The sequence below is a fragment of the Pseudophryne corroboree genome, chromosome 7 (assembly GCF_028390025.1).
Source record: "Pseudophryne corroboree isolate aPseCor3 chromosome 7, aPseCor3.hap2, whole genome shotgun sequence".
In the NCBI taxonomy this organism is placed as follows: domain Eukaryota; kingdom Metazoa; phylum Chordata; class Amphibia; order Anura; family Myobatrachidae; genus Pseudophryne; species Pseudophryne corroboree.
In genome coordinates this window covers 447539625-447566856 of record NC_086450.1, presented here as the reverse complement: position 1 = coordinate 447566856, position 27232 = coordinate 447539625, and the positions used below count along the sequence as shown (strand labels likewise).

The following is a 27232-nucleotide window of genomic DNA, read 5'->3' as shown; positions in this document are numbered from 1 at the left end:
CGTATACAGTAACCCCACGCATATATTTTCCGGTTTTCACTTCCTCCTTGCAATGGCTTCTTCAAAAAAAATGTTCAAATAACAATTGTGTAGCGTAACTTTTCCACTCCAATATGCCTATTTATCCCCATTCAGCTATAAAATGACCGCCCGTGTAGGGCGCCACATTTATACCAATACAGAAATGAATGCGGTTTTCCCTCCAAGTGGCACCTAACTATGTCTTAATTAACTCACGAGAGTAAAAAGATATTGGGGTAGTCATTATTACGCGTGTCATACTTGTACATTACAGAGAAAAGATATTGGGGTAGTCATTATTACGCGTGTCATACTTATACATTTCAATAATATATATTTTTTGCTATGTGTGCATAGAAATGTGCATTCCGCTATAAAGTTCCCCTGGGTCACACATGATGCCTCGCTGAAAGTATAGCTGCCGTCCAATCACGATACCAGGGGAGGCACACAGCTAATGTCATTCTGCAAATCCGAAGGATGGAAACCCAACACCTTCCGAATGCAGTATATCCTCCTCTGTAAGGGGCAGGGGATACCCCTATTGCTATGCAAATTGCTCTTTGCCATATCAAGGAAACATTGTCCACCCTAAACAACAGCATCCATACGTGTGTGTTGGTGTAGAAGTCCGCGGTCAGGTAGGAGAAGACGACTGCTGCGGGGAGACACACGAGCACGGTGCCAATTAGGTGACGGGGCAGCCAGCCAGAGATAACTTCCAAGAGCCGCCTGGTACACAGGAACGTATCCTCCAAATAGAACGCCATCCTGGGGAATGCACAGAGGGAGAGCGGATGAAAGAGTCTAAGGCAACGGAAGGATTTAAAATCACCTGTTATTTGCTGGAGAATTATCTTTTATGCATTTTGTGCCTTTTAAATATAAGCAGTGTCATAAAACTGGGCCTCACAAGATAACATTTTCCAGGAGGGATATCAGCTCATATGTGTAACTTATTGGGTCACTATAGCACTTCTGCTTCGCATCTTATGGCGGTGAAGTGGGAAGCAATAATGTAACCATAGTAAATCCTTACTACTGATTATGGGGGGTATTCAATTCAAGTCGGAACTGCCGTCTTGTCGGAAAGACGGCAGTTTCCAACATTTTTAGGTCAGATAGTGTTTCGACCTATTCAGTTAGGCTGCCATTTTTCCGTCAGGTCGGCAATTCCGACTTGTCAGAAAACGTGGAACGCTGGATTAGGCGCGGATCCATGTGTTTTGTCGGATTCGCAGCCAAATCTGACAGGTTTTAGCCGTTTCCGACAATGGCCTTAATTCAGAGTTGATCGTAGCCGTGCAAAAATTTTGCACGGCTATGATCATTTACTCAGACATGCGTGGGGACACCCCACACAGCGCTAGTCCGCCCCGCATGCCTGGCTCTGCCCCGCCGCACAGGTACAAATGCATCGCACAGCAGCGATCAGGTCTGAATTAGGCCCAATGTCAATCCAACTTTAAAAAAAAAAAAGTCAGTTTGACATTGTCGAGCACGGCCAAATCCGCTAATTGAATATTGAAATGTCGGAAAGGATCCGACATCAATTGAATACCCCCCTATACTGCTGTCTCACGGCTGAAAAAAAAAAACCCATTGGAAATTCCACGCCTCTGTGCACTACCGAGGGTTAACGGCTCTGCAGAGCGCACAAATATTGTTTCAACAAAGCAACAACTCACATCATGTAATGAATAGGGAACCGAGAGGGGTAGAAGACCGCAAAGTACTATTTTTTGCTTTGTTTTGGGGGTTTTTTTTGCAACCCGAATTGATGTGTCAGCTGTAATCCGCAAGGAGAATCTCTATTGTACGCGCTTATCTTTCCACCGGAAGGCAGCAGCAAAGTTAATAACAATAATTTGCAAATCAATTGGACATCATTATTATTATGTTTTAATAAGCACGGAGGTTCCCCCTAACGCTGCATCAGTGCCGCAGCAAAGCACTCCAGCGAGCTGGGCACACGTGCTGCACCGACGGGGTGGGGAACGGAGCCTAAAAATAATGATCTATCTATCTGGAGCTCACAGGATTTCGTATTTATACACTGAAAGGAGCTTTATATATATATGTAAATGTCATAAGATGAGGTTTATGGTGTTTCCATAGAACATAAAGGTATTATCCACATAGTTTTCTTCTAAGCCTGTGTTCCTGCTTTGTCTCAGCAGACGTACAGAGTATACAGATGTATAGTGAGCACACAACAGGCTAGTGAGAAGTTCTTTGGATTCCAGGATCATGTCTGTGCGGATAACACCCACACTGATCTGTGCTGGACCGTGTTACTCTATATCTTTGGGCTCTTTCTTAGACGTCATCTGGCCACCTTCAGTACAACGGAGACAGTCATTGTCCCAGCGGCCAGAAATTTCCTTTGTCACCCCCCCGCGGTAAGTATCCACCACCACCAGTGAGACCCCAGTAATTGTTGTGGCTTACTATAGAAAGCACTATCTGCTATTCACATACTGGCCTGTGATTGGCAGATAGGGCTTCTGCCAGATGTAATGTGCTCTAGGGCTGCAGCCGATGCAGTCCCTAGAAGCCACAGGGGAGAAAGGGGGTGCGCATGCACAGGTTTCCCTAGCAGCCATAATGCGCTTCCATGGGCTGCATCCTAGGCAGTCCATAGAAGCCAGTGTTGGGGAGGGTTTCTTCTCTCCTGACACTGACTGTGGCTTGTACACATGGACAAACCTGTAGTGGATTTTGTTATTACCCCCACCCTCGGTGCATCAGGCGGCGCAGTGGCAAGTGCGGGCATAGCCTCCAGGTGCGGACTGCGGGCAGAGCAGTGGGAGGAGCCAGCAGCCCCCCGGAAGATGGCAGGTAGGAGCCACCACTGCTCTGGACCAATATGCAATAAATGGTACTTAACTGCTTCTATCACATTTCTGTGCAGGGACGAAGGGTTGAGAAAACGAGGTGTTCCACCTACCTGACTCTGACTTATGCATATGCTAACATCACCACATCTATCTGCTAAAGTCACCCAGGGGCGTATCTACCCCTTGGCCAAGAATGCTCTCGCCAGGGGCCCGGGCCAGGAAGGGGGTCGCCTAGCAGTGCAACTCGCAGCCATGTTGTAGAATCACATAGTAGTTCAGTCTGAGAAGACAGGAGATCACCGCCCAGGCTCCTCTGCCATCAAACGGACCTTCTGCCCGCCCTATCTATGGCACATTGAAGATTATGCATTAACTGTTCATTTTGTAGGCTCTTCTTTCCGTTACCTGACCCAACAACTTGCACTGTTTCAAAGTAACCCCTTGTTAATAGATACATCCACCATTACAACACTGGTGGACAATCGGGAACTCCGAGCTTGGGTGGGCCACGGTACAGCAGCCAATCATTTTCATGTTGGCTCACCTGACAGAGACGAGCAAGGACAGAAATCCCAGGAGGCCGCAGACTGCTAGCACAGCAAGTGCCGGCGTTGGTGGGAATGCAGGAACCGCGCCTGGCTTCAGGAAACAGGTGACGGAGAGGAGCAGGAAGATGAAGAAGGAGAGAAGAACATCCAGCAGAGAGCTGAAGGTGGCGCTAGCAAAGGTCTTCACTGGAGCCATGCGCATGACCTGGAGGGACATGGAGACATGGAGTTAGTATTCCCCCATTTCCCTGGTTGTGCTAGCACTTCTCCATTGGGAGCCCGTTGCCCAGCAGCATGCATGGAAAACAGATCAGTACAACACGGCTAGTCACATGCGTGGGCAACCGCTCCCTTATTCCAAATGGACAGAACACAGTGGGAGTATGGATTTAGTTGGGAGGCTCCATCGCCAACAACAGGCAAACAGAAGTTTTAGCAGGCAATTATTCCAATCTCCCATATACACAAAGCCTGCACTGAGAACTACCTCCTCCTGGTAGCTGGCTCGATATGAAGTCTCCAGCTCCTTGTCTTGAAAGTTCAGACTCAGTGGGTTAATTGGTGGCTTGAAGAAGTAATCCTTCATTAAGCTGCAAGAGAGAGATGGGTCAGTGTACAGTAAGGAGCCTCTCGTTCGTGTGGCTACAGAATATCTCAGATCGTGGCCTGACCTGGCTACATGGCCCAGATGGAATAGCCGTCAATTTGCGGGCACCAGCGCCATTTGGCGATACAGCCCCCAGATTCAAAGCAGCTATGCTGACAGGGATTGACAGTCAGGGACCGTTTGGGGGCAGTCACGGGAAGTGGGGGCACAGGTGCAGGCCTCGTGACTGTTTTCTGAGCATGCCGCAGCCTGCGACTGCAATCTCGTATGCAGATGCAATGGCTATGCCGTCTTACCTCGTGCAGCAATGCTGGGCCGTCATAGGGCGACTTCAAAATTCAGTAATCGACTGATCTGCGACAGCTGCGGCATTTGCATATGTTTGCACAAGCCGCTGCACACACATTCACAGCTGCCACAGCATTCGTCAATGTTTCTGAATCAGGCGCTACGTCTAGTGTCTATATTTCTGAAACCGGGCCAGTGCCTATAAATCATTGGTTATTATATCTTGGCCCCATGGCGCTGTCTGTCCAGACAAGCGTAGTCATTGTAGAAAGTCCTGTCCGCTTCCCTATCCAATAATTTACCTGTCTTCTTTAATGACCTCCACAAAATGAGCGTCTGTCTTCTCCCGGATGTTCTTGAAGCGGAGAGGGAGCAGGGCCGTCTGGTCCATGCTAACTCCACACCAGCGGCCTTTTTCTTGAAGCATCTCATACAAGGAGGCCTGGCTGTTGTTCAGTGTTTCTTCTGGAGGGGGACTTAGTAGCCCATTCTGGGTTTTCAAGTGGCGCCCGATGGCTGTTGGCTGGAGACATAAAAAGAAGTAAAGAGGTTTCAAGAATTTTATATATTAAATCCAAAGTCAGTCCCTTTGTCATTTTAATCGCACATATGGGGTCACTCCGAGTTGATCGCTAGCTGAAATTGTTTGCTGCGCAGCGATGATGCAAAAAAAGGCACTTCTGCACATGCGTATGCGGCGCAATGCGCACGCGCAACGTACTTTCACAACGGCCGATGTAGTTTCACACAAGGTCTAGCGAAGGTTTTCAGTCGCACTGCTGGCCGCAGAGTGATTGACATGAAGTGGGCGTTTCTGGGTGTCAACTGACCGTTTTCAGGGAATGTTCGGAAAAACGCAGGCGAGCCAGGAAAAACACAGGCGTGGCTGGGCGAACGCAGGGCATGTTCGTGACGTCAAAACAAGAACTGAACAGTCTGAAGTGATCGCAAGCGCTGAGTAGGTCTGAAGCTACTCTGAAACTGCACAAAATTATTTTGTAGCCGCTCTGCGATCCTTTCGTTCGCACTTCTGCTAAGCTAAAATACACTCCCAGTGGGCGGCGGCATAGCGTTTGCACGGCTGCTAAAAACAGCTAGCGAGCGATCAACTCAGAATGACCACCATAATCTCTCATCCTCATATTCAGCCCTTTCACCCCTTTCCAGTATTCTGTTATTCTCCTTCTACCCACGTCAAATTCCCTTCTGTCTACAACACTTTGGGGCCGGTGCAGAGCTGAATGCATGTTGGCTGTAACTGCTCCGGCACATGGAACTAAACGCCTATATATGCTGAGTTACACACACCTGGAATGGCGTACAATTGGTCTCATAGCCCCCATCATTTTCCGTGCGCACTTTCACCAGCCCTATCTCTGCATTGCCTGCACTTACTGTATGTTACCGTGGGCCTAATTCAGATCTGATCGCAGCAGCAAATTTGTTAGCTAAGGGGCAAAACCATGGCCCTCATTCCGAGTTGTTCGCTCGCAAGCGGATTTTTGCAGATTTGCTCATGCTAAGCCGCCGCCTACTGGGAGTGAATCTTAGCATCTTAAAATTGCGACCGATGTATTCGCAATATTGCGATTACACACCTCGTAGCAGTTTCTGAGTAGCTCCAGACTTACTCGGCATCTGCGATCATTTCACTGCTTGTCGTTCCTGGTTTGACGTCACAAACACACCCAGCGTTCGCCCAGACACTCCTCCGTTCCTCCAGCCACTCCTGCGTTTTTTCCGGAAACGGTAGCGTTTTTTCCCACACGCCCATAAAACGGCCTGTTTCCGCCCAGTAACACCCATTTCCTGTCAATCACATTACGATCGCCTGAACGATGAAAAAGCCGTGAGTAAAATTACTAAGTGCATAGCAAATTTACTTGGCGCAGTCGCAGTGCGGACATTGCGCATACGCATTAAGCGGAAAATCGCTGCGATGCGAAGATTTTTACCGAGCGAACAACTCGGAATGAGGGCCCATGTGCACTGCAGGTGGGGCAGATATAACGGGCGGTATTCAATTCTTTTCACCCCCTTCCACACCTATTCTGTTTCTGCTGACGGGCGTGGTATAATCATTTTAGCTTGCTACCCCCAGGGTAGCGTGGGCGCCCAACCCTTTACGCAGCTAAACCTGATTACTGTACGTAATAACGGGTATCACTTTAGAAAGGAGATTGGGCATGATATATCATTTGAATACCTGCTCGATATGTGCAGAGAGTTAGATTTGGGTGGGTTATTTTGTTTCTGTGCAGGGTAAATACTGGCTGCTTTATTTTTACACTGCAATTTAGATTTCAGTTTGAACAAGCCCCACCCAAATCTAACTCTCTCTGCACATGTTATATCTGCCTCCCCTGCAGTGCACATGCGGGGTAATTCAGAGTTGATCGCAGCAGCAAATTTGTTAGCAGTTGGGCAAAACCATGGGGGTCATTCCCAGTTGATCGCACGCTGGCTACTTTTAGCAGCCGTGCATACGCATGCGCAGAAATGCTGATTTTTAGCCTGATCGCTGCGCTGCGAACAACGGCAGCTAGCGATCAACTCGGAATGACCCCCCCATGTGCACTGCAGGTGGGGCAGATATAACATGTGCAGAGAAAGATTAGATTTGGGTGCGGTGTGTTCAAACTGAAATCTAAATTGCAGTGTAAAAATAAAGCAGCCAGTATTTACCCTGCACAGAAATAATATAACCCACCCAAATCTAACTCTCTCTGCACATGTTCTATCTGCCCCACCTGCAGTGCACATGGTTTTGCCCATTAGCTAACAAAATTGCTGCTGCGATCAACTCTGAATAAGGCCTCATGTCCTCGCTAAGCCTATATAGTATTACACTGCTACAGCCCAGTTCTGCCGCATCAGTCACAATTAGTTGTGTGGCTGAGATGCATTGGGTGTAGTTGCATACACCTAGTTAGTTACAGAGCACTGCTCAGTGCATGATACTCTAGAGCAGAGGTTCTCAAACTCGGTCCTCATTACCCCACACAGTGCATGTTTTGCAGGTCTCCTCACAGAATCGCAAGTGAAATAATTAGCTCCACCTGTGGACCTTTTAAAACGTGTCAGTGAGTAATTACACCTGTGCACCTGCTGGGTTACCTGCAAAACATGCACTGTGTGGGCTCCCGAGGACCGAGTTTGAGAACCTCTGCTCTAGAGGCTCTGCACCAGCCATATACTGTTCTCAGTATTTCCCTTTCATCTCTACCCTTCCCACGATCATCAGCATGCATTAGCTGCTCCTACCCGAGTGCCCCCTCCTTTCCACTCTTCTGGGGTCCCGTTGGCTGCAGCTGCCCCTTCCTCCGCTCCATCTCTGGTCCCGGGGTCTCCGCAGGATGGACAGCTCTGCAAATAGGCAACAGAGGAAACCTGTGAAACCATTGGATTTATACATACATTCACATTTACCAATGACTTCCGATTGCCAGCACCGATTTGCAAAGGTGAAAGATAAATGCATAAGCTCAAAACCTGGCCACTGTTCAACCTTCCTCATTAAACGACTGCATTCCTATGAAACTCCAGTTCACGGGGTAAAAGTCTACGGGGAAAATGAGCGTGATCTGCGACCCTGTCCCTATCATTACAGCGGGCGGCGTCTGACCTGACGCATTTAAAATATTAATTTAAAATAAATGTAAAAAGCATGCACAGTGAAATATTTTATACCGGTGGTAATGTAACTAATGGGGAGAGGTCCTGCTGTATTGCGGGACTTAAGTGTCTATGCACTTAAGAGAGTGGAGAGTGATAACATGGCAGTTAGGAGCTTATTGGCTTGTACTTTATCACTCTCCAAGTCTTAATACATAAGGCCCCTTGGCATTATAATGCTATAATTTGAGAAGCAGGCGTGATACACGGAGATCGGTATGAAATACCTACAATCGAAATCCCGACCGCAATTGACCGACGGTCAAAATCGCGAAAAGGTCAAAATACCGACATGGACAAAATACAGACATTTAAAATACCGACAAGGCCAAAATACTGACATGTAAAATGTCGACAGGCCAAAATGCCGACATGAGTTTTTCACTGGGGGTTTTTGTGTGTATGTCAACATAGGTCAACATGCACACCATATAAGTGTACCGCGTCCCCTCGCATGGCTCGCTGCGATTGCCATGCTTCGGGCACACTATTATATTCCCCCGTATTATATTTCCCGGTAGTATATTCCCCCTCCAGTTCCACTGGGATGGTAAAGTGTGAACAAGTCGGTTTCAATCATGAAAAACTCATGTCGGCACTTTGACCTGGCAACATTTTACATGCCGGTATTTTGACCTTGTCTGTATTTTAAATGTCGGTATTTTGTCCGCGTCAGCATTTTGACCTTGTCGGGATTTTGACCGTCGGTCAATTGCTGTCGGCATTTCGACCGTCGGGATTTGATTGTCGGAAATTGACTGCATCCCGATACATGCTCATGTGTTGCAGAGGGAACCCATTAATATTGATGTATGTCCATAGTCACATAGGGGGAGATGTGTTTATAGCTTGGAGAGAGATAAAGTACCAGCCAATGTGATACACTCGGCCCCTTACGTTACGCATGTGATGCCTGCTTGTGCTTTGTCGCACTCCCTGCAGGTGGCCCGGGGACAGTAATAGATTGGGAATCAATGTGAGCCTCATTAAAGCTGCACTGCCTCCACGGGGAGCAGGACCCGGGGGGTAGATTATGTAATTAATTGCAGCTAATGAGGACAAAGGGTGGCAGGGGAGTCTTCCTGGGGAAAGCCTGTTGGCGTTCTGCTGAGATCAGTCAGTAACCCCTTGCTCGCGGCTGCAGAGTCAGGATGGCAGTTGTGACATCTACCTTTGATATGCCGTGTGTTTCTTCCCCCATATAACTGCCAGACCCTGATGGGGCGGGGGGCACTCACTACCCCGCACAGCGTGTTACGTACCTTGAGTTTTTCCACGTGAGAGCAGTGAAGAAGGGACTCACTGGCGCTGTCCGGGATGAGGGCCCCTGCACCACACAATGTCTGTGAGCCAACGGCGGGGTCTGGTCCCTCCTGCGATGGGAGCAGAGTCTGGGAGCAGCTGCAACTGGGGGCCCTCGGCCTGCGCCCGGAGATCAGGTAGGTCTTCAGTCCTGTGGGAAAGATGAAAACGTTCCGCTTACAATCAGAGGTGACCAGTCAGTAAATGGTCACAGCTGACATCTCCAATCGGTGCAAGTTCCAAAGGGTAAATATATGCGGTGTGCCTTCTCATACCATGAAACCTCTTTATTCTGCCCCCCACGCGGCCATGCATAAACCTTTTTAATGTACCTTTGTGCAGGGAATGCCTTATAAAGAAAGCACTGTACCAATATAAAGTGCTTTATTCTCTTTCCAAGCCAAGAACAAAACCACAATGCAGGATGCGTGTCTGGGTAATTGGACCTTGTGACACCAGACAGAAGGCGACTGTCAGAGGCCATCAATTCTCCCGAGGCTCTCCTCGTTTCTCCACACAATGGACAATCGGCCAGATACACAGGACCGTTATTTATGTATTATGCTCCTGTCAGGTGATGGCATTTAATAAATGGCACATGGCCTCCTTAGGTGCGCCGCTCTGTTCCCACTAACCGTCTCCTGCCTCGCAGGGATAAGAACCAGTCAGGTCATTGGCAGCACAATACAGCACAGCGGGTGGCTTCGGCCCACTTGAGGGATGAGGAGATGGGCAGAAAGAGGACAGATTAGTGACATCTAATACTGAGCTATATAGTAAGGGTGCAGGGTAGGTGCATTCCCAGCCCTGTCCTGTGTTGTGTTGTGCTCAGAAATGCGGCTACATTGAGCAGTAGTCACACAGTCTCCTTATTTTGTTTCCAGTTTTCCGGAGACCTAGAGGGAGATGTATCAAAGCTAAAGAGTGGAGAAGAGGACAAATGGAGGCGTTGCCCACGGGAACCAATCCGCTTCTAGCTATCATTTACCAAGTACATTCTATAAAATGACAGGCTGGTTGGTGCCTGAGGGAAACTTCCCCACTTGTTTGCTTCTCTACATTTAAGATAGGTTGCATGTGACAGGGGCAGTGACATGATGTGAGGAGGGGATCGGAGGCAGCAGAAAGCCACAGACTGAGAGTTACTCTATATAGTGGGAGGAGCAGGGTCCCCAGCAGCACAGAGTATATCAGGAGATGAGTGATGTGACAGTGAGGATAGGGCTGCATGTGACGGGGCAGTGACATGATGTGAGGAGGAGAAAGGAGGCATACTCTATACTATGTGAGATTCAACTGGCATGCCCGCGCATTGCGTCAAAAGGTACCTAAAATGTGCATACAATCCTTCTATTCCTCTCACAGATGCGGTCGAAATCGAAGGTTAGCACCGATTATCTCACAAGTGTATGGGCACCATTAGATAGTGGAAGGAGCTGGGTGTCCGGCAGCACAGAGTATATCAGGTGGAGTGATGTGTCAGTGAGGACAGGGCTGTATGTGACGGGGCAGTGACATGATGTGAGGAGGGGAATGGAGGCAGCAGGAAGCCACAGACAGAGTTATATAGTGAAAGGAGCAGGGTCCCCAGAAGCACAGAGTAGAGATGTGTGAGGAACAGATATGGGAATATTTACAGTTAAACATAATTACATACATAGTGGCGACTAGAGATGGACTCAGGGGCATTTGCACCATTACTGAGCTGCACCTATGTGACGTTTGTCGCCCCTCTCACTTAGAAAGGAGATGTGGTGTGCAATAGTTCTGTGCAGACACAATTTAAGCATTCTGCTGTAAGATGCATCTTATTTTGGTATATAGGTGAAATATGTTCCTACACATGACGTACATTTTTTGATTGCATGATGACGACTGACACATATTTGTGCTGACAGAAAACAGAAGGGGGGGGGGGGGAGCTTTTCCCCCTAGGTATCCCCCTGCACACTAAATAGTACTTCCAACAATACTTGAAAACTATATGGTAATAGAAATTCAGAGATATTCGTTGCATGCTCCTAGGTAACTAGCCCTCAATTTGGGTGTATTTTTGTATGTGCCTTTATCATGAGTCCTTATAGTACACAATTATATTGCCCTGAGTGGGTACTGTTGTCATGCAGTGTAGGGACTGCCAGTAATCAGAGAAGCCGTGAAGGGGCCCCGCAGCATACCATCTATTTGCAAATGCAAGCAACAAATATCTCTGAATTTCTATTACCATATAGTTTTCAAGTATTGTTGCAAGTACTATTGCAAGTAGTGTGCAGGGTGATACGTGGGGGGAGGGGGGGGGGGGAAATCCCCCCATTTCTTTTCTGTGACCCCTCCCTTTCATGCACCTGATTGGGTGATGCCAGATTGATTGAGCAGCTTCCACTGTGTTTGCACATATTTGTGCTGGACATATCTATATACTAGATTTAAGCACAAATGTTACTCAACATGCAGACGTATATGGAGGCATATTTGGACGTGCAGAAATAGGCGTTATTTGCGTACAACCATAAAGTTACCAGATCAAAAGATTTGTCCGTGGAAATTCTTTGTTCGAAACAATGAGCCTCACTATACACAAGTGAGCAGAATTCTGGCGCCCTGTACGGGGAAATGTAGGCAGAGCTCCAGTGTGATTACATGTACTTGTCTCTTTAATGAGTGACACGCAGTGACCCTGAGAGCTGTCACACGCGCTTCACCCGTTCGGACGTGTTAGGTGGAGACCTTGCTATCACGTTGGAGAAATAAATAATTCAGCTGTTGATCCTGATTTTATTACCTCATACATCAATACCCAGGACAGAGGATGGTATTTAAGTGACCGAATCCAGACCTGAATATTCTCAGCCCGCTTGTGGCACCAGAAATCTGCCATCTTAAAATAGTTTTTTGTTTAGTGCGTCATTAAATACCGTGCAATAGTTGGATCACCAACATTTGCCATACACGTACTTTCCAGACATGGCGGACGTAACAGGCAACCTGCTCCCATCGGTGTGCCGATATTGAGGCATATGGAGGCAGCCGTATTGGACATCTGCAATATTCCAGCTGTAGCTGATGCACAATTCGTTTTACCACTTGTTTCACACAACACAAATATACAAATAGTATTCAACGTTATACGTTATAATTAATGCGCCAATTTCTCTGCTGAACGTCTAGATATAAATATGTTATTTACTGATACAGAGATGAATGCAATGCTGAGTTTATACGCAGTGCAGAAATTGTTTTTGCAGACACGCATGCGTATTAAACGCATGTGCTGCGATGGTCTTGCGACGGAGGTTGCAGTGAGGATTGGCTCACAAAGTGACTGATAGGGAGCATTTGTGAGTGGTAACGGGGGAGTGGCTACTGAAACACGTGTCGCAACTGTTTCTGGGACGCGTCACAGCTTGGGACTGCGATACCATCGCCGTTACAATGTCTCTGGCGCCTTACTGCCAGCGACCATGCTACCTGACAACATGGTTTGTCAGAATGTCGATATGCATTGGATCCTTGTGTCTTTGTACACAAACAGCTGTTCAGAGAAGCAGCCATTGAGCGTGGTGTGGTGTAAAGACACGGATTACAAATGACAGCAACTATCCAATCAGTGTGGCCTTCTCTAGTGGGCGAAAGTGTTGGAGGGCTGTAGGCCACCAGGAAGCAGCTTTTTTGGGGTTGTCTTTAGGTTGCCGGCGGCCGGGCTCCCGGCGACCACCATACTGGCACCAGAATCCCGACTGCCGGCATACCGACACCTTTTTTCCCTCTTGGGGGTCCACGACCCCCCTGGAGGGAGAATAGATAGCGTGGCACGCGTAGTGTGCCACCGTGCCCGCTGCGTGACGAGCGCAGTGAGCCCGCAAGGGGCTCATTTGCGCTCGCCCAGCTGTCATTATGCCGTCGGTTGGGATTCCGGCGCCGGTATGCTGGTCGCCGGGACCCAGACCGCCAGCAAACCAAACTGCACCCCTTTTTTGTAGGTGCCTGATTCCTGCAGGGAATGTAACCATGTGCAGACTAGGATGGAGTTCCTGCAATGACCCTAAGTCCACATCATGACGGTGACCTGAAAAGGACAGGTTTGTAGTGTTTTGTGGGTTCAGAAACACATTCTCACTATAATCCTGAACTTTTCATCCCATGGTCATATAGGAAACAGAAGCCAGAAGTCACAGATCTGTTTACTATTGGACCAAACTGACGAACCATGTAGGCCTTCTCCTGAGGCCTAGGCAGGGTGTGGCTAGACTTACAGATAGACGCATCTAGCACCTCTCAAGCACTGCCAGCCTTGATATCCCACCTGTTAATCAGCGGAATATTTTTTGAAACTGAGTTATGGCCACTCAGTCCATCATTTATTTGAGGGGTCTTATCCCAAAGGCTCCATAGGCATCTACAACTTAAATCCAAGGAACATGTATGTCAATGTGAAGATCACAGGATAAAAAAAAACAAAAAGGTTCCATGGAATAGCATTAAATTCTCAAAAACCAGGCCCTGGTCAGCCCAAGGGTGCAAGAACTCAAGTAAGGTAGGTTGGTATATGCCAGCCAGGAGAAGTGAGGTGATGAGGCACCATTATACGAGGGTGCCCACTTTCCACATAAGATCTGCACCCATCTAAAACATGTCTGAGCCATACTCACCTAGTTTTGAAAAAGCATTTCAAGGAGATTGTGAAAGCAGCACCTATCAGCGCGGGCGTATACTTCTACAGTACATCTGGGAGGCGGGTCGTAAAAATTACTTACATCCAAATGTAAATAAGCCCCTAAGTTAGTAAGATATACCTGTTGAAGAAAATACACCAATATTTTCCAGGAATTGTTTGTGTATTGTGTTTTACAAGAGATTCCATATACTGTAAGTGGCCATGAGAAACCTTATTTAACATGCATGTAGCCATAGAGATCATTGTGCCTTACAACCAATGCAGGGAAATGTATTATTTTTTCCCCCAAGAATGTAACAGCTGCATAATGGGGATAAGGTGCAATCAGGGAGATTGCTGGACTATGCAGGGAGTGCGGGAGATTGCTTCTATTTCAGGGAGTCTCGTGCAGAATGCTGGAGAGTAGGCAACTATGGTCTGAGCCCTGCCCATTTCTGCTACCTACATCTACCAGCCCTTCTGATGCAGAGAGTTCTCAGGAAGTCTTATTTCCATCTTAAGACCCTCACCTCCCAGGAGCTGACACTCATTACTTGAGTGACAATATAATCCAGTTTATATGCCGCAATTTCTGTTACCCTAGGAATGGGTATCCTGGGGGGGAAATCGGCATGGCGAGTTAGTGTACCCACAATGGTTGAACGTGACAATAAATCTGATTTCCATGCATCTGCTGTCCTAGATGTCGTAGCAGAATTACGTTGCACGTACAATGAAATATGCCGTTTCTCCGTCGGATCTCTTGCACCAGGGATAGAGGTGGTGCAAGCGTGTACTAATGATGATTACGCCTATGAAACAAATGTTTGCATTCCATTGTAATGATGGCTGCCAATTGGCCTCACTGTGTGTAGGCGATGGGCCCACTTTTAATCACATTTAGGGGGTGATTCAAACCTGATCGCTGGTCTGCTAATTTTGCCGTCCTGCGTTTGATAGTCGCTGCCCAAAAGGGAGTGTAATTTGTCCGGTGCAAGTGTGCTTGGGCACGCCTGCGTTTTTCCTGACACTCCCAGAAAGCGGTCCGTTATCACCCACAAACGTCCTCTTCCTGTCAATCACCTTGCGACTGGGTGTGCGATTAAAATTTTCGCACCAGCCTGTCGCTGTTTGGCGATGCCTGTTGTTGTTTGGCGATGCGCGTGCGCATTGCGGTGCATACGCGCGCGCAGTCTATCGATAATCGCCCACTGTGCGAAAACGCACAGCAGCGATCAGCTCTGAACCGGGCCCTTAGTTCTGAACATATATATACGAACACACACAAATATGGCTTCAGACAGCTGCAAATCCTACACAGGGACGGAAGGTTTGTACATTACACAATGAGCGTCAGCAGGAAGCCTGCATGTCCTCTCAGTCTATTATCAGTTCTGCTAAGTAGGATGTGAGTTATCTGTGTGACCCAGAGCCTTGCACCGAGTGACTGCCTACAATACACAAAACAGTATGTTTTTATGTAACGTGTCCATGGATCCCTTTCATATTCACAAGCACATATGTCTGTGTTCTAATCCTCACTGCGGTTACTAGTCATTATTATGTAAAAGTTAGCGGCGCAGAGCCATCCCTGTATTTGTGTGCACTGCAAGTAGCTGCCAACTATACACACATGGTAACACCCAGGATTATGGGGGTCATTCCGAGTTGATCGCACGTAGCAACTCTTTTGCTGCTGGTGCGATCAACGTGACGCCGCCTATGGGGGAGTGTATTTTAGCATAGCAGGGCTGCGATCGCTTGTGCTGCCCGCATATGCTAAAAAAGTTTAAAGTAAAACAAGACCAGGGCTGCAGTTACTCACCCAGTGCGACGGATCCAGCGATGAAGGTCTCGGTCCTGACGTCAGACATCCGCCCTCCAAACCTGGATCCACCTGCGTTGGACTCACCACGCCTGGAAAACGGTGAGTATCCGCCCCGGAACGCCTCCTGCCTGTCCGTCTTCTTGCAATCGCCGCAACGATCACATTTCTCGCCGGCAGCGTCATCCGCCGCGCATGCACATTTCCGACCCGTTCGCACCGCTGCGTGCGAATAGATCGGAATAACCCCCACAGTGCGCTGCTTTAAGAGCACGTACGTAGCTAATACATAAGTGTTTATAGGCAACGCATCCGCTCTGCGCTCTCACCTTTTCCACAGGTGGCCCATATTGGAAAGAGGATGTGTCTGCAACAGAGCAGGCAGGGTGACTGACTTGTGCTGCTGAGATGCGCTGTGAGGGTTGGTGGAGTCACATGTGATGTCACAGCAACTGAAATAACTGTAAAGTTACCTTTTTCTTTTTGTACTAGATTTTCTCAGGATATGTGTTGGATTGCCGCTCAGATTGGAGATTGGAACTATGGGGGTCACTCAGACCCGATCGCACGCTGCATTTTTGGCGCAGCCTTGCGATCGGGTCTTAACTGCGCATGCATGCGGTCCGCAATGCGCAGGTGCGTCACTGTCCGGCAACGGGGGTCGCCGGACAGCGACTGTTTCTACGACGAAAGCGATTGCAGGGGCGATCTCAAGAAGATTGACAGGCAGAAGGCGTTCCTGGGCGGCAACTCACCATTTCCTGGGAGTGTCTGGAAAAACGCAGGCGTGTCCACCCGTTCCGGAGGAGGAGTCCTGACATCACCAGCGGCTTACCCCCTCCCCCTGTAGGCGGCGATTACCTGGTCGCAGCAGTGCAAAAAATAGCCTGCGTGCGACCAGGTCTGAATTAGGGCCTATGTCAAGAGTGTACAAGTGTGAGTGGGGAAGAGGGGGGCCGCATAGTCTCTATAAAGAGATGAGTTTTCAGAGAGCGTTTACAGATGGGTGAGGTAAAAATCTGTTCCAACATAGGGAGGGATTAGGTATTCTTGTCAGGAGTGAAAGGTGGACATCGGTGAAGAGGATAGGTGCAGGACAAAGGCAGGAGGAGAGTATGACAGAAATGAGGTATGAAGTATGCGGGTGTATGACAGGGTGGTGGTGTTGAGGTCTTTTGTGAGAGTAACTTGAATCGGAATGTAAAAATATGTGAAACCAGTTCGGGATCTGTGGATGATGCAGCAGATGTGCAGAAAGAGGGCGATGCGTATTGCCGCAACATTCAGGATAGATTATAGTGGGAACAGATAAGAGCGGGGAATAGATAGAAGGAGGTTAAGGTACTGTAGTGGAAGTGGAAGGTGATGAGAGAGTGGATAGGAGTTTGAGTTGCATCCTGGGTAAAAAATGGCGGATTCTAGCAGTAGCTCAAATGAGAATGCGACAGGACTGGGGAGACACTGGCTATGAGTTGGTGACTCTGGGAGGATAGAAGATGGTAGCCCTGTTATAGTCATGTTGAGCTTTCGTTTGGGGCATCCATGTTGGGACATCAATGATGAAATAAGAAAGAGACAGTTGGTCGCACAAGATATCAAGGAAGGGAAGGCATCAATGGAGCACACATAGAATTGGGTGTCATCATCACAGGGGAGGCACAAAATACATGAATTAGTTCACCAAGAAAAAAGGCTGAGAAGATAGGCAGGAGAGCAGGATGCGGCAGAGACTGAGGTGGTAAGAGATGTAGGAAGCTGCTCCAGCAGTCCTGCACCTCTACCCGTTTGCAGTATACACTCACTGGCTGGTGAGCTGTAGGAAACCCTGCTCCGCTCAAGCTACGCTCCATCTACCAGTGTGCATGTAACAGTGAGTACGGCTGTACCCGCTATCTATCAATAAATCTACACCACTGGTTACTGGGCTGTTCATAGTCATCCACTAACGTGTGCCTATATACAGTAACTCTGCAATATCAGCGAAAGCCATCCACTAGAGTGTGCCTATATAACTCCTCATTATCAGCTCCTGCACACACATCGTCGCCAACTGATCACTGTTGTGAGGGCACTGTCAGTGGCATGCCGGGCTCGGCCGCTCAGGCATGTAACTTAGGTGTGTGGAGAAAGTAGCATTGCTACTTCGCTACCTTGTCCCTGTCCGGCTCTGGGAGTATTACTGAGGGAGAGTCCTCCATAGATCGGTAAGCAGACGGCAAATAGAGAGTTTCCCTCAGTGCCCTACTACCACATCATCTTATTCTCAATGTAAAGGCCCAGATTTATCGAGCCTTGGAGAGTGATAAAGTACCAACCAATCAGCTCCTGTTTCAGTCTGTGTTTGAAAAATGACAGTTAGGAGCTGGTTGGTTCTTTATCACCATGCAATTTATCACTCTCCAAGGCTTGATAAATCTGGGCCAAAGTATCTAATATGTGTGGCTACTGGCACAGCAGTGCTGAGTAGCGTCATTAAGGGCGAGATGTATCAAGCCTTTCCGAAAGATAAACTGGAGAAGTTGCCCTTATGCTAATGCCGCGGCTGATAGTCTTCCTACTGAGACTGCACCAGCTGTAGGGATGCGCAGATTCTCCAGCTAAAGATGGCCGCCTGTGTCAGAGTGACATGTCGACATCTGGCTAGCTATGAGCAAGAGGCGTCCCCTCAGCATACGTACGACGCCGAACATGGCCGCCTATGTCAGTGTGACACGCCTGCATCTGGCTAGCTAGGTGTAAGAGGCGTCCGCTCGACATGTATGGTGCTAAACATGGTGCAATCATGGCTACATGCCCATGAGACGCTTCTATTACATGTGTGCGCTTCGATGAGACCAAGTAACGCAGATTTTACAGACGGAGAGAAACTTCCGGCTCAGAGTTTCCGGGTAAATACGCAAAAATGAGTCCTACTAAACATCACTACATACATCCGCGAGATATCTATCTATCTAAGCCCCCAAAATGACAGAAACAGGTGTTTGTGCCGTGAGGCCACGCCCACGCACCATGGTCACTCCCCCAGTTGATCGAAGCCACGCCCCCTCTATATAATCTCTCTCAAATGATCTATATATCTATCCCTAATCTATTTGTTTACATAATATTAATAGTGATAAGATGATATATTATCTACTATATAAAAATGAAAATTTGTCCTTCTGTCCTTCTATACAAATCCACAGTTTACAAGCGAAGGTCGTCAAATTTTACATACAAGCGTATTGAAACACGGCGGAGGCAACTAAAACAATTTGAAATCCCTACCACCACTAGGGGGCAGACAGCAGCACAGAGTATATCAGGAGACAGCATAGCTCCGGAATTGCTGGAGCAATGTACTCAAAAATTTGTACACAGATGCCTTACAATGTGGCAACAAACACTGTGGGGGGAAGACACCCCTAGGGGTGAGGCAGCAGCACTGAGTATTTCAGCAGACAGCATAACTGGAATGCCTGCAGCAATTTACAACAAACTTGGTACACATATGACTTACACTCTGGGAACAAACACTGTGGAGGTCAGACACCCCTAGGGGTGGGACAGCAGCACAGAGTAAGGGGTACATTTACTAAGCAGTGATAAGAATGGAGAAGTGAGCCAGTGGAGAAATTTCCCCACGAACCAATCAGCAGCTCTGAATCATTTTATAGTATGCAAATTATAGATGTTATTTCAGTGCTGATTGGTTGCCATGGGCAACTTCTCCACTGGCTCACTTCTCCACTCTTATCACTGCTTAGTAAATGTACCCCTTAGTCAGCAGGCAGCAAAACTGTGGAAGGCCTGGAGCAATTTACACCAAACCTGGTACACATCTGACTTACAATCTGGGAACAAACTCTGTGGGGGTTAGACACCCCTAGCACCCCTAGGGGTGGGCAGCAGCACAAAGTATTTCAGGAGACAGCATAACTCCCGAATGCCTGGACCAATTTACAACAAACTTGGTACACATATGACTCACAAGCTGGGAACAAACACTGTGAGGATAAGACATCCCTAGCACCCCTAGGGGTGAGGCAGCAGCACAGAGTTTTTCAGCAGACAGCATAACTCTGGAATGCCTGAAGCAATTTACACCAAGCTTGCTACACATATGATTTACACTCTGGGAACAAACACTGTGGAGGTAACACACCACTAGCACCCCTAGGGGAGGGCCAGCAGCACAGAGTATATCAGGACATGGGCCCTCATTCCGAGTCGTTCGCTCGGTATTTTTCATCGCATCGCAGTGAAATTCCGCTTAGTACGCATGCGCAATATTCGCACTGCGACTGCGCCAAGTAATTTTACAATGGAGATAGTATTTTTACTCACGGCTTTTTCATCGCTCCGGCGATCGTAGTGTGATTGACAGGAAATGGGTGTTACTGGGCGGAAACAGGCCGTTTTATGGGCGTGCGGGAAAAAACGCTACCGTTTCCGGAAAAAACGCAGGAGTGGCCGGGGAAACGGGGGAGTGTCTGGGCGAACGCTGGGTGTGTTTGTGACGTCAAACCAGGAACGACAAGCACTGAACTGATCGCAGATGCCGAGTAAGTGTGGAGCTACTCTGAAACTGCTAAGTAGTTTGTAATCGCAATATTGCGAATACATCGTTCGCAATTTTAAGATGCTAAGATACACTCCCAGTAGGCGGCGGCTTAGCGTGAGCAACTCTGCTAAAATCGCCTTGCGAGCGATCAACTCGGAATGAGGGCCATGAATTATATGTCAGTGATGATGGGGCTATATCATGTGACAGGGCCAGTGACATGATGTGAGGAGGGGAATGCAGGTAGCACAAACCCACACACTGACAGTTATATAGTGGAAGTAGCACGGGCCCCCAGCAGCACAGAGTGTATCAGGAGATACATAATGTGCTGCGATATATAATAAACTGTAAAAAATGCGATAATTTCACAGGGGCAGTGACATGATGTGAGGAGGGGAATGGAGGCAGCAAGAAGCCAAAGACTGAGAGTTGTATAGTGGGAAGAGCAGGTTTCCTTGGGGGACCAAAAAGGGGTCCGGACACTATACAAAGTGCGTCAGGGAAGCAAGGTATGCCTATATACTAGATCTCCAACCAGCGTAAATTAACGAACAACTATCATTCTAATTTACCATCCTCATCCCGTAGCGAAGCACGGGTATTCAGCTATCTCCAATGTTATTTATACTGTGTGTTTCATATTTACATTTATTGTTGTAAACAGACATTCTTAAAATCCCAGGTAACGCCGGGTACTCCAGCTAGTATATAATATAAATAAAATTAGAATTGGGAGTTCGAAAAGTCCCACCGCATGATTGTTTTTAAACACTTTCTTTCCTGTATGTTAATAAAACAGAATTTGTAACGTACTTATCCACATTAAGTGTTGTCTCTCTCTGGCCTCCCACAGCTGCATTGGAGATCTGCAGCTAGGGATAGCCATCCACCATCGATTATTTTAAATCATCGATGGTCTATGATCGATGGTAACTACTTTTACCATCGATGGGGGAGAACCAGATGGTTCCCACCATCGATGATAAAGAACTATCAAATATTTTTTTTTCTCTCTCTAGGGTGTCAGGGACACGGAGCATAGTTCCACCCCGGACACCCGTGAAGCTACGCCCCCGGGCCACGTCTGGCTCAATACTAATGTAATGGGGACCAATTATCGGGAAAACCATTGATGGTTCCCTTACAGATGGTTGCACACCATCGAGGTTATCCACCGATGGTACCATCTATGGATAACCCACCGATGGCCATCCCTATCGAGACAGCGCTCACTGCGGAGGGACTTTCCTAGATAGATAGATAGATAGATAGATAGATAGATAGATAGATGTGTGTGTCTTTATTACATGCACTAAATGCTCCATTACATCTATACAGCATGTACACAGTCGCGTCCATTGCCGCCATACAGTCAGCGCATAGCATGCCAGATCTGTGGCTAATGCACTGTGTCAGTTGAGTATTTGCTGGAGAGACAGAGGTGACAGCTGGGAGCAAGCTGGGGCCTCCTGTCACTGAGACCTGTGGGTGTGAAAGGGACACTTGTGTCTTCATGTATATTTCACAAAGCTTAAGTGTTCAGCAGATACATGAGTAACGAGGAGGGAGGATATGGCAGGAAGCCAAGGAGAGAGCAGGTGAGAGAATCAGACAGCAAAATAGAGGGAAGAGAGAGGGGGAGAAGACAAGAAGGCCTGGCTGACAGACAGAGAATATGCACAGCGTGTGTGACTGTGTGTGTGTGAGTGGGAAGAGGGTGGGGGGGGGGAGGTTGCTGGTAGAAAGAGACATCAGCAAGTAATGAGACACACACTGGTAGGAAACACAGAAACACACAGTATGCAATGTTGAGATTCTATTTTTCGGTCCTGCCGCCAAACAGCGAGTGTCAGCTCAGCGTACGCCACAGAACATATTGCCAGTGTCGGTTTAGTCTGGGCTTGCCCACTGCATCCTCCTTTGATGAAGGGCCCATCTGCCAGCCTAGGCCCGGAGCCAAAGCACACAGCCAGGAAAGCCGCAAAGAAGGGTGTGTGACGGTGGGGGAGTACACCAGCATACCACTGCTCTACCAGCACAGGGCCCTGAAGCAATGTAGCTAGAACAAATTGCAGGATGGCACATGCAAGCCGATCAAAGTCACCTGGAGGTGGAAAACACAATTCTACACAACTCTGCTAAATTGTGTTATTAGTTATTACAATTAGTGTTTTTCACTGTTCTGCTGCAAATCGTCTCACCTTTGTTCCTGAGTGTTCCGCACAGCGCACGTAGGTGTGGATTCTGTGTGGGACGTTCCGGCACCTGATTTCCCATACGGCCTAGACAGTCTACTTACTAGCTTATGCTAATTCCAGAGTCCAACCCATGCATAGAGAAAAAATGTGCGCTCTCTGCCGGGCACCCACTTCTCTAGCCGGCGGCCGGCGATGTGATAGAGTCAGCTGAGCATGCGGAGGACTCTGGGAAAAGGGTGCGCCACCCATTTTCCCTGCATTTTTTTTTACCTCACAAAAGACCAGGAAAATGGCCGCTGATGTGAACTCCAGGGAGGTTTTATGAACATGGGTGCAGGGTGTGATGTGTGGGCTCCCCTGGCACGTATGTACTGTCACTTATGTTTTGCACATGCGTTTCGCCTCATCAAGCACCATGCTGTGTGATGCAAATCCTGTCATCAAGCCCTCTACTTGCTCTTTCACCTCCCCTATGGCATCTCTGAAGGGAGACAGAAGAAGCTGGGAAGTATGGTCATACTTGCCCAATTTTTTTAACCTCCCTTCCAGAAAACCCCAGGGTGGTAGTCAAAGGGCAAGTTCAGGGGATGACATGACGCGTTTCGCATCTCACAGACTTGGCCTGTCCACTTCACAGTGAAATGAGGCTTACTCTCCAGGACACTCTGAAATCCAAGTACGTTTTACATTACCCTTATTTTTTTTTTAATTGCCAGAACAACAATTTTAATTATTATCGCTCAGTCTGTTGTTTTTTTTTCTCCAAAGGACGTATTACTGAATAAAATCAGGTCAGCTCCAGCTTTGTCCAAAAGTAACATTATTTACCATTGCCATGGTGATCTGACCACGGGGGGTTACTTTTGTGATGAAGTTTCTGACTTAGACTTGGCTAAGAAATCACGATAGCAGTCCCCTACTGTTTATACGTGTAAATGCGCAAAGGAAAGAGGCAGAATGACTCATGCAAAACAAGTTTACTAAATACTTATAGGAAAAAAACATGTAAAAAAAAAAATAAAGTTATTATTTCTCTTTAACGCTTCTGCTGCCGAATTGGTTAAAAAAGAGAAAAAACAAAAACAAAGCACAATCTGGTTGACGGAAAAGCCTAGAAGCCGTGTTGTGGGGTCAGGTGGACGCCTGAGAGAGGTGACTCTGCAGATCTTGGCTGCTGAACAGGACAGAAGCCATGAATGTCCCCTGTGAGAGTCCCTCTTAGTACAGTGATGGATGGATCCTCTGGCAGAGAGGAGAAGGAGACCACAGATGAAGAATGATGAAGTCGAAGGCAAGAAGAGGGATGGAGGAATCATGAGACCCGCTGTATGTTCACCAATGTAATCATTTGTGACATATGGACTCACTGCCTCAGGAGTTAATGTTATGCCTTCCACACCACATGGATAGGATCACTTCGGGAATGTGGATAATGTCAACATTAGCGGTGAAAAAAAATTGCAGCTGTATTTTCATGGTTATTTTAACTCTTGGCAAAGCCTAAAGAGCACAAGTATTAGGGCAGGGCGGCAGCAGCGTTACCAGAAAAGGGGCATTAATAGAGCACTTTACTAATGCACTGCTATTTACATAAGGTTTATTGATATAAAAAAAGTGGGTTTATACGATGATAGAGGAGAGGTGCGGCTAGTGCGTGCACTTACACCTGATGACAGAGGAGAGGTGCGGCTAGTGGTGCACTTACACCTGATGAGAGAGGAGAGGTGCGGCTAGTCCGTGCACTTACACCTGATGATAGAGGAGAGGTGCGGCTAGTGGTGCACTTACACCTGATGATAGAGGAGAGGTGCGGCTAGTGGTGCACTTACACCTGATGAAAGAGGAGAGGTGCGGCTAGTGGGTGCACTTACAGCTGATGATAGAGGAGAGGTGCGGCTAGTAGATGCACTTACAGCTGATGATAGAGGAGAGGTGCGGCTAGTGCGTGCACTTAGAACCTGTTGATAGAGGGGAGGTGCAGCTAGTGCGTGCACTTACATCTGATGATAGAGGAGAGGTGCGGCTAGAGCGTGTACTTACACCTGATGATAGAGGTGCGGCTAGTGTGTGTGTTATTACACCTGATAATAGAGGAGAGGAGCGGCTAGTGCACTTACAGCTGATGATAGAGGAAAGGTGCGGCTAGTGCGTGCACTTACACCTGATGATAGAGGGGAGGTGCGGCTCTTGTAGGTGACCTCAATTAACCTTGCGATCTGAGGTAGACCGCAGGTTTCCACCATAGACTACAATAGGGATTTTCCCACGATTATAGCCTATGGGTTCTGCTTGACTGGCAGGCCAGGAGCGCACAGCCAATCAGGAGAGCGCTATGATGTGGTGCTCCCTGATTGGCTGGCTGGTCTCCAAGTGACAGAAGTCACAAGGTGGCCCGGCATTCGGGAATAGATCACACATGGATCCCCTTACGTTCGGACGGTACAGGTTAATGCGTTTTTTTGGGGAGTTTTGTTTAACCCCGTGGATGCCTACATGGAATGAAGAGGACTGATCTATACTGGAAATAAATGAGTATATATATATATATATATATATATTTTACAGGTACCCTATGGATTCTACTTGACAAGGGGAACGAGGGGCTCCGTGGGACAGTAGATAAGTATATGTGTGTAAGTGTGTTTTAATAAACTTCTTGTATTTATTGCAATATTTGTTTTGCTGTTTATCTACAGGTACCAGCAGGCGCTTTAATGCACCGCATGCCGGTACTTGTAGTTCTCCAAGTACATGTATGCGGGGCAGGCTTGCTGTGAGCCGTAGTTCCACACCAAAAGACAATATTAACTCTTATTTTTACACTTGTAATGGCTATTAGCCCGCCATCCACAACCCACAGATGGCGGGGACAGCCCCGGGCTTCATCCTTGGCCTTTGGGTGCCTGGAGGGGGGACCTCTTTATTGGGGGGGGGGGTTTCCCCCCCGTCTTTTTGGAACCAGGATCGGTCCAAGAGCCCAGTGCTGGTTTTTAAAATACAGGGAACCCCTATGCAATCCCCCCACCCCCCCCCCCACCCCGGTATTTTGCCAACCAGGATCGACTCAAAGAGCCCGGGGCTAGTTATGTTCAGGAGTGGGGACGCCACGCATTTTTTGTTTTAACTCTTTACTACACTTTTACACAGAGAAGAATGCATGGATCTCACTGATTCTTCAAACATGCCAGCCAGAAGCTGGTTTATTTGAAAGTTCTATTTGTGTATGAATTCCATCCTTTTCCGGCAGTGTATAGCTATTGTCGGCAGTGACTGAGAATATGAATCCTTAGTAAATTCCTGTGTTCTATAAGGTGTATGTGAAAATCCAACTGAGTTTGGTACGATGGTCTATTGATTCGTATTTGTGTGGACGGCAGCGTATCTCAATGCGAATTGTTAGAACTTTGCCGTGATTGCTGTTTAGTAAATTACCGAGTTGCATTTTCGTATGAAAATGCAAACTCGAATGAAATCGGGAGCTTAGTCAATTTCCCTTTATATATTAAAATACGTCCGGACACACAGGAGCTAATGCAGAGCGGGTCTGTGTAGCATAACTTGCAGAAAATTGCTCTGTGCACGCCCAGAGAACAGACGGACACCACTGCGCCTATTGCAGGTTTGCCTGACACTTGCGCCTGCTAGTGCCCGGAGAGACGTGGCGCTGACCAAGCATGCCCGCAAGCAGAACAGACTCACACACTGGGAAAGCCGCATTATCTCTGGGTGGTCGGAGGCAGGTGCAGCTGCATCACTGACGATGATGATGGTGGAGCTCGTCCACGGCTTGTGATTGGCTGACGCTGGAAGATCCTTTCTCCGTTGCTTGCACATGTTAAGCTACTATTAGCGTGTTTTAGCAAATGAGCTAACCAGACGGAGCGTTGTTTCTGCCATACCGTGGGAGGGGTTTTTACGTTTAATTGAATCCTGCGCATTTCGCAAGAAAAAAACAAGGGGTTAAAAACTTGGGTGCAACTGTATATGAGGCATGCCTGGCATAAACCGGGTGCATATGAAGCCAATACTAAACCCTACCCATCTGTATGTGCCTACGGCAGCAGATGGGCGGAAATATGCGTTTTTTTGGTGTGCTTTTGTATTTTAGCACAAATAACACCCACATTTCAATCTGACTCGGCGTACGCCCCCCTCACACTGCTCGAGGGTATGCTTTAGCAAATGCTGTCGAACTACAACTCCCAGCGTGAGCAAAAGTTGGAATGTGGCAGCACTCTGGCAGCTGGCCATCCTCAGGGACGCGGGCATGTAATTACCACAGCCCTCGCTCAGTGCCCTATTGTTCCTGCCTAAAGCGAGCGCACGCTCCTCTCGCCCTCCTCCTGGCAGAACCTGACACCTTTGGCTCACTCTGACTGCAGAGCAGCAGCACAACGACCCGTGCCCCCACTGCCGTACTGCTGGGGGGGCAGCTTCTCCGCACACAATGCTGGCAGCAGCGGCTGATATCTCTTTAAGCAGCGTTGCACTGTTACCTGCGCCCCGTCTGCATCTCGATGGTGTGGGGACACAACATAAAATGATTGGCTCTTGTGTGGGAACATAGCATTCCATCCAACGCTCTGCCTAATGACACACACTGTGCAGACAAAGAGGAGAAATGAAATATTGTGGCTTTGAGGTCTGACAAGCTGTCTGCCAAAACTCCATTAGGAAAGGACTGCATGCTGTTGTAATCAAGGGACTGGCTTTTCCAGTGACACTGAT

General features: G+C 47.9%; 1 protein-coding gene across 1 annotated transcript in view; it reads right to left on the bottom strand.

Annotated features, from left to right (window-relative positions):
• ADCY9 (adenylate cyclase 9) overlaps window positions 1-27232 on the bottom strand; it is a 106776-nt gene that overhangs the window by 16598 nt on the left and 62946 nt on the right. The window contains exons 2-7 of the mRNA XM_063935023.1: window positions 9242-9432; window positions 7569-7670; window positions 4607-4827; window positions 3897-3999; window positions 3406-3614; window positions 633-792 (exon numbers count right to left, since the gene is read on the bottom strand). Coding sequence (XP_063791093.1) covers window positions 633-792; window positions 3406-3614; window positions 3897-3999; window positions 4607-4827; window positions 7569-7670; window positions 9242-9432 — 986 coding nt within the window. The remainder of the gene's footprint in view (window positions 1-632; window positions 793-3405; window positions 3615-3896; window positions 4000-4606; window positions 4828-7568; window positions 7671-9241; window positions 9433-27232) is intronic.